This window comes from Trachemys scripta, chromosome 17 (assembly GCF_013100865.1).
Source record: "Trachemys scripta elegans isolate TJP31775 chromosome 17, CAS_Tse_1.0, whole genome shotgun sequence".
In the NCBI taxonomy this organism is placed as follows: Eukaryota; Metazoa; Chordata; order Testudines; family Emydidae; genus Trachemys; species Trachemys scripta.
Window position 1 is genome coordinate 20,892,981 of NC_048314.1, and position 14,088 is coordinate 20,907,068.

At 49.4% G+C, this 14,088-nt stretch overlaps 1 protein-coding gene across 4 annotated transcripts in view; it reads right to left on the reverse strand.

The window, feature by feature from the left end:
• Positions 1–3,851: 3,851 nt before the first annotated feature.
• KCNT1 (potassium sodium-activated channel subfamily T member 1) overlaps positions 3,852–14,088 on the reverse strand; it is a 134,093-nt gene continuing 123,856 nt past the window's right edge. For all 4 annotated transcript variants that reach the window (XM_034751933.1, XM_034751932.1, XM_034751935.1 and 1 more), the window contains 2 exons: positions 7,881–7,965; positions 3,852–6,658 (listed from right to left, as the gene is read on the reverse strand). In XM_034751933.1, the coding sequence (XP_034607824.1) occupies positions 6,538–6,658; positions 7,881–7,965 (206 nt within the window). In that variant the 3' untranslated portion in view covers positions 3,852–6,537. The remainder of the gene's footprint in view (positions 6,659–7,880; positions 7,966–14,088) is intronic.

The window sequence follows — 14,088 nt, forward strand, 5'->3', positions numbered from 1 at the left end:
CTGTAGATCCTACGGACTTTTCCTACTAACTCTGAAAATAAACTCTTTTCACCATTGCGTGGATGAATAATTGAAATCTGCTGAAAACAACCAGTGTACCTATGGGCGCATATCTAGATACTCCAATGAATGTAAACCCCTTAATTGCCCAACATTAGCCACATCATGTGTTATTTGTAGGCTTGTTTTTCTCCAAAGACACGCAACATTGTACTGAGGGAACTCCAACCAGGAGATGAAGTTCATTACTTTCCTCACTGTGTCTGGGAAACACAAGGCTTGCAACATATTAAACATTGCTGTGTGGTTTCCATACACAAGTCTGTCTCATTCCAATTATGATATGACAATTTAATTGAAGTAGGAAACTGTATTAAAAGGTTTTTGATTGGCAGCACCAACTACGCAGAACCTAGTCCAGGTTTTAAAGTCTTCCTACATGATGCCTAGTGATCTGCCTCTTTCTTTTCGCTTATATTTTAAGCCTCAATCATCTTTGTGAAGGTGGGAAGAGTTCATTGTAAGAAGGAAGGGCTTAAAAACACACTTAAGTGCATGGAAGACACCCCATGACTGAAGGGTGTGGCTGGAGAGAAAGCAAGCAGTTGTGCTGCCTTCTACAAGCAACTTGAACCACAAGGACACAGAGATGGGCAAACTGTATAGAGAATAGTATCAGAGGGGGAGCCGTGTTAGTCTGGTTCTGTAAAAAGCAACAGAGGGTCCTGTGGCACCTTTAAGACTAACAGATGTATTGGAGCATAAGCTTTCGTGGGTGAATGCCCACTTCGTTGGATGCATAGCCGACAAAGTGGGCATTCACCCACGAAAGCTTATGCTCCAATACATCTGTTAGTCTTAAAGGTGCCACAGGACCCTCTGTTGCTTTGTAGAGAGAATGCGTAACCCAGCAAATGTTCCTTCCCACCGGGATGCTATAGGGAGGGGTGCAGGATGCAACCTGGAATTGAGGATGATGTAAAATTGGCACTTTAATGTACAGCATGCCAGGCTCTTTCCTTGATATCTCCTCACAGCTCCAGGCTCTGGAGCACTCTGCCCTGTGGCAGTAGTCTGCAAAACTGAGCTCTGTGGCCTGAAAAAGCCTTTCTTCATTGGCACGTTTCTAGGCCACACCAAGGAGAGAGTTTGAACTACAGTGCTTGTCCCCATGATACTAAATTTCAGGGTCAGGAAGGCATTTAAGCAGGGAGCTCCAGCCAAAGCTTTTCTTCCTTTCATAATGTATTATTTAATGTGTCAATAGCCACTTGAGAAGCTGGGTGGCTCTACAACGGAAGCTCAGGTGCCACTGGAATACTTGTATGAAATGGTTTACTGACAATGATACAAAATTATCAGAGTCAGGAGCGGAAGGCAGAGCTGGAGGAATTGTCTCATCTGTAAGGGAGAAATCGTTTTTTATACTGGTTACCCCATGATTGCAAATGCCCGATATTAGGATTTTTCAGGAAATGAATCATAGGTTAACACCTTATTGATGATTTTGGACTTTGGACACAGATATTGCTGGTTTTGCACAATTCTCTAAGCACTAAATTGTATTTTTATTGGCTGTTTAAAACTGCAATTTTAAACAACACGTTTAGCAAACAACTTTTATTGTGTGGGAACGAATGGCAGATGTTTGTGAAAATAAACAAAGCTGCTGTGTCCATTCATCTTTCAATCCCTGGTCAACCACTCAGTGATGTCCAGTGGAACTTCATGACATTGTCATTGTGCTTTACAGGATTTTCACAAAAATCTCTTGTTTTAATATATGAATGTAAAAGTATATAAAGTCAACAACTTTGTTAGTCTCTTGGCATTCAAATAAACCATTTACACATCAACAGTTTAAAGTGTGCAAAAATAGGTGAAAAATACATTGTTTTTCTGCTATAGAAAGTTCTCTACTGTTTAGTCAATGCAACTGTTAATAAGAATTGGCCAGATTGTACTATGCTGACTAGTATTGTGAGGTTATTCTGTACATTCACATCTTTACTGTAGGCAAAAGCTACTTGTACATATAGTTTTACCCAGTTATAAAACTATATAAAAGAACTTTGTCTCTGAGGCTCATAACAAAGATATTAACATTTTTGGTACCTCAAATGCTGTGAGAGTCTGAACAAAGTCTATTACCATCAAAGGTTGAGCTTGCAGTCGATCAGTAAATGAGTTAAGGGGAATGACTGGAAAGACCCTTCTCAAACTTAACAGGATTTTGCTGTTAAGAAATTGCTATTTAAAAGAGGGGCGAGCTTTTTAGATAAGAGACTTGTCCCTTAACAAGCGCAAAGAACACGAGTGCAGAAACAGCATAGAAAATAAGCGACAGTGTAGCAACAGCAACACTAAATTCATACGAATTGTTGCATTTTGGCTTTCATGAGATTAAGCTTCAGCGTAATTCATAAGTGCTCTGGAGCTGTGGCGAAGGAGCATTTAATGCAATTTACCAGGAAACGGAAGTGGGTAGGAGGGAGGTATGTGGATGCATGTACTGTGAGGGCTTTAGCCATCTTTGTGTCTCCCAGTATCCAGGGCAGTTTTAGAGGGAAAACGAAGGAGTAGAGAGGTGAAGGGCCGGCTTTGCTCAAGACTCAGCAGTGCAGCTTGCCTGGACTTCAATGGTAGCTGCAAGTGCCCCGCACCGTTAAAAATCAGGCCATGTTTCCTTAGGTGGCTGACTCTAGGCCCAGTCTTCAACCTCGGGGGCTAGTCTCTATAAACTGTTTGTGTTTTTTTTAATCTTCCTTTTTAAAATGACTAAAGCGCATGAGCTGGGCTGGGTGTTTGCTCCAGCACTTATAGTTTAATGCCAGGAGAAAAGCCTCCCGTTTGTTCCTGAGTCAGTTACCTTCTGTACTCCCTGGGCCGGCAGTGGCTGAGCATGCTAAAGAAGCAGCATGCTCTGGTCTTTGCATACCCATTTTCTCCCTGTTGCTGACATCTGTTCAGTTCCCCCAGTGCTAGTCACGGGGCGGTGTTGCCATAGACAAGGGGCAGGTGCCTGCTGGTGTTTTTTGCACCACATCCTGTAGCCCCTGCAGTGGGAGAGGTTAGACAACGTGGTGCTTAAAACAGCTGCAGCTGCCAGGAGCCATTGCTATGGGGCCCTGCCCACTGCTGGGAAATGTTTAGCAGAAACAAGGCTGATTGCAGGTACCCCACCAGACTTCACCAGCTGGAGAAATGAAGCTGATCAACCAAAACTGGAGTCCCAGCTTGGCCCTGGCCAGAATCGGGGAGGCGGGAGGGGGTGTCACATGGCACAGCCAGGAGGCTGGGGTGCTAAGGGGATCATAAAAGAAGGGTGTAGGGGAGATGTTGAATTTCAGCAGCATCTTTCAAGCGAGCCTCTGTGACTACAGCAGCTGGACACTTAGTGAAGGGCAAGATTGGGTGATCCAGTAAAAGGAATTAAAATGAATCTACCAGATTGTCTTTTTTTTGTGCTGCTTGGGGCGGCAAAAACCCTGGAGCCAGCCCTGCTGTGACCTGTTAGTGTGTCGGGTTGCCAGAGGTCTGAAGGCCCCGTTGAAAAGGGGCCGACGACGACTCTACGTGGCTTCTGGAAGCGGCTGGCATGTCTCTCCGGCTCCTAAGTGCAAGGGCAGCCACGGGACCTCTGCTCGCTACCACTGCCCCAAGCGTCAGCTCTCAGTGGCAGGGAACCGTGGCCAATGGGAGCTGCAGGGGCAGCACGCAGAGGCGTCTGGCCCCCTCTGTACCTAGGAGCCAGAGGGACATGTCGCCGCTTCTGGGAGACTCCTGACATAAGCACTGCACCCCCACAATCCCCTGCCCTGAGCACCCTCCTGCACCCAAAATCCCTCCCAGAGCCCAGACCCCAGCCTTGCACCCAAACTCCCTCCTGGAGCCCCCAATTTTCTCTTAGGGCCTAGTCCTGTAACGACATGAGGTCACTGGCATAACCTACCTATATGTGTTAGTGGTTGTAGACGTGGACTCTGGTACGAAATGAGGCCTATTGACTAAATTTTGGACCAGAGTTGCAAAGAGACTTGGGCATTGTCTGTTGAACAGTGGGAGGGTAACTTTTAAGCACCTGGAAAAATCACTGAGCATCACAAGGGCTGATTTGAAGCCTTGGCTCCCTATTACAATGACTGGGAAGAGAGAGGCACCTAGGAGTGGATTCCATAAAAGCCAGCGCACGGAGCAGGGAAGCCGCTGAGGTTAGTCAATGGTAGAGGGCAATGAGAAGGGTACTATAGACCCCCACCCCTCTCAAGGAGGTCAGTGCCTAAATCTGGGTGGCAATGAGGTGTCTAGCGCTGCGTGGAAGTCACAGGTGTGAACCTCTCCTACAGGTAGCGAAGCTGCTGCTGCCCCGCCCGCCTGCCTGCAGCCCAGTGATTAGTGCCCTCACCCAGGCTGTGGGAGACCCACATTCCCCAGGGTTAATTCCCCCCTCTGCGTGGTAGGGAGAAAGGAGTTGAACATGGGTTTTCCACCTCTCTAGGACGTGTTCTACCCCTCAGCTATGGGACACACTCAGGTGGGTTTCCCACAGTCTAGCTTGTTAAAGCCTGGTCCACTTGGGCTTAAATAACCATTAGCCCCCTGAGCACGAGTGCTTGAGATGGCTGCCTCGGGTCCCCCCCCCAACTCTGAGTGGTGGGAGAGCCAAGAGCCAGTTCCCCTCTGCCAATGTCTCTAGTTATCCAACATGGAAGAGCGAGCCAAAGCCCCTCGCGCCATCCCATAGCTCAGTGTCAGAGCACTCCCCTGCTCCAAGCCTTTCTCCCCCTCAACCTGAAGCTGGGGCTCCCATCTTAGGTGAGGGTGCTAAGCCCTGAACTATAAAATGGGGGCCAGCACCACTATCGCCTCTGGCCAGGGAGCCACTCTCCTGGGCGCCCTCTGAGCACCTACTGGCATGGGCTTGGCCGGTGAGATAAGGCCTCGCTTCCCCTGGGGCACAGGCATCCAGCCCCCCAGACTAAGGCAACAGCACACATGGCCCAGAGGCAGAATCTTAGGCGTGTAGGGTCTTTTACAGTGAAAATTGAGGCACCGAGTGGGTTGAGGCACCGACTGGGTTAGGCAGCAGCTGAGCGGGTGTTTTGTGCGGGCCGGGGGTAGCTGATAGTGGACTTCGCTCCTAAAGTGGCGGTTAGTGGCCTAAGGCCCTTTGTAACCAAGCACTTCGAGTAAAGCATTGTGGCTCAGCCATAGCAACCCTTCCAGTGGGCTGCAGGGCGCAATAGGGGACAGTGACGCCCTAGTTGTGGCTTTAATGAAGTCTTTAGACGAGAGGTGCTGGCCACGTCCAATCCAGATGCAATAAAGCTGCACTTATCTTCTATCTCGATAAGAGACTTCAGTTATCCTAACGTGTGTGTGACTACAGCAGCCTTCTTTGTAAAACTGCGGCTTGTACCCTAGGAGACTTTAATCCTCAGTACGTATGGCTAGACTAGGACGGTTGCCCGTTTAAATAATACTGCCAGCCAGAGCTGGTATTTGACATGCGGGGATGTGGCAAAGTCTCGGGGTGGGTGCAAGTCTGGGGGCCCAGTTGAACCAGGGTTTCCATGTAGATATGAACACAGCACGGGGATGATTTTGGTCCTCAGTTTGCCTGTTTATGAGACTTTAAAAGGAACGGTGGATTTGGCACAGGCTTTTGACAGAACGATAAACATAGACTGCTGTAATTCGACAACGGCTGTGGCTCAGAGCCCCAGCGCCTACGGACAAATCACACACTTCCAGTAGCCCTCTAGCTTAAGGGGTTTCTTGTCCCACCTCAGCAGCTTGCTGGAGCTTCCAATGGCATGATTTGCGATCATATCAGAACTGAATATGGATAATTAAAAGTGAGTGATGTCTCAGTCACTTCTCTCCCTCCCCCATCTCTCTCTTTCCCCATAATGGAAAACAAGGCAACAAATGCTGAAGAACATTAGGACGATTGGGTAGCCTGCAGTGAGAAGGATACCACTGAAAACATAAATAAAAAGGCTACATGATAATTTTCTCTCTCGCCCTGACACTTCCACGTTCCACTGGGTACAACGTGACCGGCAGTGTTTGGGGGTGTTTTTCAGCCCGAGCCTTCTAGTCAATCAGGTTTCAGTTGTAGTCTCTGTTCGCTTTGGCCACGTCTGCCAGTACCAATGAAGACTGTTTCACTAGTTGCGGTATATATTAAAAAAAAAAAGTTAAAAACAAATAACTGTATGAATCCTCGAGCCTTTTATTTGGCCAACTGTCCTTTAACGCCGAGGTTTGAAGAGCTTCCTTTCAAGGCATTTCTAAGCCGCTTGACTCCAGGTTGGGAATTACATTTTCTTAGTGCAATGCAGAGGAATCTGCCAGGGCATTGGAACCCACTGACAATTAGTGTTCCCTGGATTTTTTTCTTTTAAGTGTTCCACCTGGAATCCATTTTTGTCCCCAAAGAATCCATCCCCTTGGGTCCAGTGTATAGTAAATTCTCTTCCAGTTCCATGCAGTAGCAATATGAGACGAAGACCTGGGCCGTGGCAAGGCTGTTTAGAGCTGCGTCTCATCTCTGGTTTCAGGATTGCACGGGTCCAGCTTGTTACTGCAGCTGCTCTTTCGACTGTGGGAGTCATTGGCTACATGAGCGAGAGGGTCGGATCGTATTAAGTACCTAGGAGAAACAGAACGAGCCCATCAGTATTCCCGAGCTCTTTGCCAAGCACAGGCGTTCTTGGGGAAAGCTACCAAAGCGCTCTGCCCTCTGTTGCTATCAGTGGAGTTACTCCAGATTGACACCAGTATAAATGAGCAGATGTGATGCAGCACCTCTTCAGGGCAGAATGTGAATAACTTGCTACACAAATACAAGTACTCTCATGGCGGGGGGGCGGGGAGATAACAGGCTTAGCCTTCCCTGGAGCAGCTGCCACTGACCCGCCGGACACCTGGGCTGTGGTGGACGCTCAGTGTCTTCCCCTCCCTGAGGCCCCCCACCGCCTGCTGCTGCTGCCTGCCTGGTAAGTCTTCCTCCACTCCACCTGCCCACCCCCTGGAGGTTCCCGCCGCTCGCCACATCCCTCCTCCACTCCACTGGTCCCCCCGCCCCAGAGGTTCCCGCCGCTCGCCACATCCCTTCTCCACTCCATCTGCCCACACCCTCGAGGTTCCTGCCGCTCGCCACATCCCTCCTCCACTCCACCTGCCCCCCCCCCCCCAGAGGTTCCCGCCGCTCTCCACACGCCTCCTCCCCTCCCCCCGCCCCCCCCCCACCCCCTCGAGGTTCCCGCCGCTCGCCACATCCCTCCTCCACTCCACCTGCCCACCCCTTCGAGGTTCCTGCCGCTCGCCACATCCCTCCTCCACTCCACCTGCCCCCCCCACCCCAGAGGTTCCCGCTGCTCTCCACAGCCCTCCTCCACTCCACTGGTCCCCCTGCCCCAGAGGTTCCCGCCGCTCGCCACATCCCTCCTCCACTCCACCTGCCCCTCCCCCTGAGGTTCCCACCGCTTGCCACATCCCTCCTCCACTCCACCTGCCCACCCCCTCGAGGTTCCCGCCGCTCGCCACATCCCTCCTCCACTCCACCTGCCCACCCCCTGGAGGTTCCTGCTGCTCTCCACATCCCTCCTCCACTCCACCTGCCCCCTCCTCGCCCCAGAGGTTCCCACCGCTCTCCACATCCCTCCTCCACTCCACCTGTCCCCGCACCCCACCCCAGAGGTTCCTGCTGCTCGCCACATCCCTCCTCCATGGCTGGGTCCCCAGAGCATGAGACTGACCCGTGTCAGCTAAAATCTCAAAAATAAATATATAGATACTCAGCTGACATTTAGCCATTTTCTCCCACCGTTTTGCATTGCACAGCAAACACTCGGTGTTACGTTCATACATACACTATATCGTTGAGTTCCAGTCGGGTGTCCGGCGGCGGGTTAATCAGGACATAGGATAATGTGTTCTGATGGTCATTCATTTCATCTGCAAGGGGTGAAAAACAGCAAAGTTACGCAGGTGGCTGGAGTGATCACTGGTAACTCTTGGCTGGATTAGTCAGTGAACGTTTTTTAAATCGCACATGCACTTGAAAATGGGGAATCATAGGGGCTATTGGACGTTTCCCAATTCTCCCCAATGCATTACAATTACAGAAGCAGATGTGCTAAAGAATATGTGTGAAATGGTGCTCTAAAATCCCACTTCCAGCGTGTCTGCCAGGTTAGCCCGATGACAAATCCTGCTACAACAGTGCTTGGTGGCTCATGGCTCTTTTTGGCTTGGTTTACTTTACACGCTACCAGGCCTCCTTGGTTCATCCAAGCCTGGCTCTAGCTATCCCAGTGAAAGCAGCACTTTAACCAATATGGGCAAGATGGGCTCAACCCAACTTGCTTTGGTACCTGGGTGCCTCCCACCAGACAAGCCAAAGCCTCACTAACATGACAAACAGCACCACAAAAGCAGGTGGGGACAAACGGGATTGTGAGGAGCAGCTTGCCTTTGGAGTCCATAATGCATTAGTGTGAAAAAGCATTTGAACATCAGCTTGTGGTAGCATGTTTTAAAGGTGCTGGTGGAGGCGAGCAGGTTCCCGTCCCCTCTGCATAGACCAGGAGACAGGAGGTTAGCAGGGGGCTGTAAGGTGGCCCAGGTGAAATGGCAAGGCTGGTTTGCAAGCGGTGAGCCCTGCGACCACTAACTCCTCTGCGCACCCGTTCTCTCTCTGAAGAATAAGAGCTCCAACCCCTAAAGCCAGGATTTCGCTCATAATTTGGGAGCGCCCTACTCTGATAGCTGAAGGGCTCCGGGTCTGATCCCGCTCCTGGAATGGGCTGGGGCATGGACCACTGCTGGGCAGTCACTTACTGGGAGGTGGGAGGGGGTCATTCCCCGCTCGCTTAGACGTACCCGCGCTAGCTCTGCTTCACCTAGCATGCTAAAAATAGCAGGGCAGCACAAAGGGCCGGTTGTGATAGCTGCCCACGCATGTACCCACCTGGACCATACGCAGACAGCTAGCCAAGCTGCCAACCATGCAGACCTGAAAACGAAGCGCTCTGTGTTGCTCAAACGCTCGGTTCTTTCACCAACAGAAGTTTGTCCAATAAAAGCTATTACCTCAGCCACTTTCTCTCTTATAGAGCTTCCTGACAACTGTGCACACAGCCTGTCTGCGGCTTCCTTTTCCCAGGCACCTATGGTCACACTCCAGAGCATGCTGTCCCTCATGCACTCCACACAACCCCTACAGTTGGTGATCCTTATGCCCAGGGCCGGCTCCAGGCACCAGCAAACCAAGCACGTGCTTGGGGCGGCACATTTTCAGGGGCACCATTCCAGCCAACCCTTTTTTTTTTTTTTTGGCTTGGGGCGGCACACCTAGAGCTGGCCCTGGCAGCAGCAGCGCGTCCTGCACAGGCAGGGGGCGCCCTGGGGCCGCTGCGGTTCGCGGCGGGGAGCAGCGCCCGCACCTTATGGCCAGGCGAGCTCCGAGACACTAAGAGCTGCCTGCAGGTGCCGCAGGGCGGCTGCACCCCAGGGCCGCAGCCCGAGCCATCCAGGGACTGCAGCAGGGCAGCCAGGCACAGCAGTAGCAGTGGGGCCATAGTGGGGCCCGGTGCCCAGGGCGCTGCTATGTGGGGCCCGCGTCCTGCTCTCCGGGGCTCCACTCCCTCTGGGGCTGCCCTGCCCCGGCTCCTCAGCCCCCTGCCGGGGCGGTCCCCCGGCTCTGCCCTCCTGGGTCCGGCCGGTCCTGGAGGTGGGAGCCCCGGCTGGAGGGACCCTGAGCTGAGGCACGGCCCAGGAGCCCCGCTGCTTGCACCGGACCGGTTGGAGGCAAGGAGGAGTGGGCAGAGTCAGCACTGGTGGGGGGAAGCCCAGGGCTGGGGCAGCAGGGGGTGTGGGTGGGGGGGGGAGAGCCCAGAGTTGGGGCAGCAGGGGGTGCTGGTGGGGTGTGGGGGAGAGCCCAGCTCTGGGGCATCGGGGGGGAGGGTGGGAAGCCCAGGGCTGGGGTGGGGGGGCAGCCAAAAATTTTTTTGCTTGGGGTGGCAAAAAACCTAGAGCCGGCCCTGCTTATGCCAAAACCTCTTGTCTGTCCCCAGGAATGAACGGAACATCTTCCAAGTCTATAGGCGTTCACCAGAGCAAGGCCCTACACTTTCCTCATTCGTTCTCCTGAACTTTCAACCAGCACTTTTTCAAAGTGCCAGGCAGGCTGCTTGAGGACATGCGGGCATCTGAAAGCACTTGATGGCAGCCACACAGCTCAGGTATTTCAGTGCTGGACAATTTTTAGTGTCTATCTCAGACCATATGGCATCGCTAAGGAAAGTAAAGAACTGGTCTTACCTTGTTTTAATGCAAAGAGAAATGTGACGTTACTCTTACTGCACTATGTGCACCATACGCATCCAAAACGCTGTCCAAGGCAACTATAATACCCATCGGCTGTATGATTTTTGCCACATTCGCAGGTTTCCCCTTGTTCATTAGTTTACTCTTAGCCCAGCAGCAGGATTTATTTACATGATTATTTTTTTATTCTACCCAAAGAAAACTCCTTGTAGTTTCAGAGCATATGGGACTGTAGCAAAGTTTGGTACTTAATGATGACAGAATTCAATAGCAAGACTCTGAGTTCCTAGCAAGTTCATCAGGAAATATTCATGGCCATCAACACATGCATATCATAAATTACCTTGTAAAACATAATACTCCATAGAACTAGCCTCAGCAATGCTGACAGCAAGATAATTGCATGGGTATCTTTATTTGCATGCTCTAGTTACATCATGTTCATGTTGCACAGAGTAAATAGTGCTCTGAATGGTAGCTCTGGCTTGGTTTTAAAGTAACTGAGCAACAAGATCATGAGTGAAATGAATGCAAGTCCATCTGTGCAGCAGTCAAGAAAATTATGTTCATCAGCGTGTAGCTCTGTGAGTGTAAATGGGATTGGGAGCTGACAAGCAATGAACAGTTGTCAGACAGCCACTGACAAGATGCATTACGTACAGGATGGAAAAATGGGATGACAGGTTAATAGAGAGGTAAGTCAAGGGCAGAGTAATGACTGAGACAGTTACATGAACTCACTATAAGGCTTTTCACTGGGACGTCATCGCTAATATTAATCTGAAATACTCCGTCATCACAGCAAACCATCTACTGTGCTTATTAGATTTTTGCACAATTTTTGAAATTGTAGTCAAGGTTTTATCGTAGAGAAAATGTTCAGTGGTGCCATAGTCTGCTATAGCTTGCAATAGCAGACCTTCCCTGAACAGATGTTATCTCATGCCTGTGTTTTCTCCACTTTACTGTTTCTCCTTCTATGCCTGAAGCTTCCCTCCAGCCCCTCAGTCTTTTCAATTCTTGTTACATCTCCCTTGGTTTTGATTATTACGATATAATTGATTGTTCCTTTAAAATGTGTTCTCCAGTGGAACTCTAGAAGATACTTTTTCAGTAAACAGGCCAAGACTTCTATAACAGCAAGTCAAGCAAAATATGAAATAGATTTGCCTGAGCAAACGGCCAAATGAGTGTGCAAAGAGGCATGACGACAACTGACAGCAAATGTTTGATTTCCAGGGCAGATGTGCCAACTGAATTTACTCACACATAAATACACTCACAGCAGCGTGTGCACATCTGGTCAGCACAGAAGCATTGCTCAGAATTGCGTGTACAAATAGTAGCAATTGTCCCCTCCTGGGATGCTGGGCAAAGTGATGTTGCAGAGTTGGCAACACTGATGCCCTGTGTATGGCTGTAATGATAGGCTTCCCAGTTACCAATAATAATTGCATCAGTGGCCTCCAGATGGGTATGTGTGTACACCCCATAGCGCTGGAGGCTAATGGAAAATCAGCTAAGCCATAACATTCATGCATTATCTGCTACTGTACAGAACTTTGTGAAAACTAATACCTAGATCAGAGATTAATCTATAAACTGGTTGTAATGACTACACAGACTAGCTATTCCTGTGGCATCACTAATAGCTTGTTTTAAAGACCCTAAGCCGTGTAAACACTATGTTGTGCTATAGGCAAAGAGTGGTCCTTTCACACCCTCTACATTAGAGATGGAGACAGTGAAACCTCAGAGGTTGAAGGGTTTAATGGTGCCCCACCCTGCAGTCATATACATCAAATCCCTCCTTCCTGACCCTTCTCATTCCTTCCTCCCATTCAGAAACAGACCCACGCAACATGCCTGCCACCCCATCTCCGTCAGGGCTGTCAAGGTCTCCTTGCAATGAAAATCCAGGAGCACGTTGGAGCTCCACATTTCTGCTGGATCTGGGACTGCGTTGTCTTTTCAACATCTCATACACCAGGCAATTTGAGAGAAACAACTAGCCTTGACAATGGTTACACTTGCCACCAGGAGCAGAAAACGGTTGTGCTTTTATTTCCACAGCTTGTGAACAGAGGAGTCTCCGAGGAGCCAAAGATAGTTGAGATATGGACAAAGGGTATTGCTTAAAATGGGAGTCTAACACACGGCCTTATCAGCGTTCCCCCTATTAGTCCCCTCTCTATCCCTAGGCACACGGACACCAGTAGCCTGGAGCAAGTTTCTTTCATCTTCAGCTGGCCAAAAGCCAGCATCCATTCCTCTAGGTGCATCACAGATATCTATGCCTCTTAGCTCAAGGTTGGAGCAAAGCACCTTGGCTAGGATTAACCTGGAAGGCCACACCTTCAGCTAGTGTATTACACATGGCCACGATGCATAATATAAGTGGGCACCTTTTCAATAGCAGGTTACACCTGAGTTTCACTTTCTACATTGGCTGCCAATTCACTTTTACATGCATGAAATCCTGTAAATCCCTAAATAACCTACCCTAGTCTGGTCTCCAGCTCTCTGCTCCCCTCTGCCTCAGCATGTCTCCGCTCAGAAGGAACTCTTCAGCTATCTGCCCTGAGGGCAGAGTCAATGAAAGCCAAAGCGCATTCTCAGGAGCAGGTCCCCACCTCTGGGATTCGATCCCAAATCGTTCCCTCTTCGGGCTTCCCACTAACTGCTGGCCTTGGGGTCTGCTGACCATCTCCATGGTGATGAAGGAAGACGGGTCAGTTACTATGGAGTGTTGTGAATCGTGCACTTCTTTTTGGGAAGCTGCTGTTTGGTACCATTCTAACCTACGTCTAGAATACCACAGCCATGAGCAACCAATCAATATTTATAGCCTTCCGACAGTTTGGTTTTAGCTGATCACATCCCAATGCTTAGCCTTACAGTGAAAAGGGAGCAGAAGCATAGCAATGCCATGAGAGCAGGGCTAGAGACATTTAAAACTTCTTACCGCTTGGTCATTACAAATGCAGTTTGCCATATGACTGGGGAAGGAGTGGGCATACCTTTGGTAGAGGCAGGTTCTCCTGCTCCATGGAAGCCACTTTTCCTAGCCAAACCATGCATTAGACCAAAGCACTGCTAACCCACCCAGTATATTGCCATATTGTCTTCTCTGGATCAGAGACTCTGTTGTGCCCATCTTGCAGATATATGCTCGCTAGACCAATTTAGAGAGTGTCCAGATATAAACTTGGTCTTCTGACTAAAAACCTATGAGCGCGTAGATAAATATGGAATTCAGATTGGCTGAAGAGCCAAAAAATAATATTAACATTAACAAATTTTCTGTACGTATTTTGTTTTTTTAAAACTTCTCCTGGCGTATCAGGTTGTAAGTATGAATTCATAACCCTCTGACCATTGAGGAATCTGCACCTTTACAGCATAATAAATCAAAAGAGCTTCAGGCCAAAAAAATGTCACTAAGACATGGATTAACAAATTGGACTGACTAGCTGGCAATATACTGTAACTGAGTGGGACTTCCATGAAACCACACTTGGGGCCATTTCTCGGACGAAGCACACAATTTATAGGGAAATGCCAACTTTTCACCTTAAGTGTGGTCTAATGAAGGCTGGAAATTCAAATAGGTGACAATTTTTTTTTTGCTCATCTTTGGGTTTGATTTAAAAGGGTCTTGGCAGAGGATTGCTACATAAAGATTTGCTTTATATTTTGTTTTGCTGTAGCCATCAAAATCATATGAACTTTGATGACCGTAATCTGTAG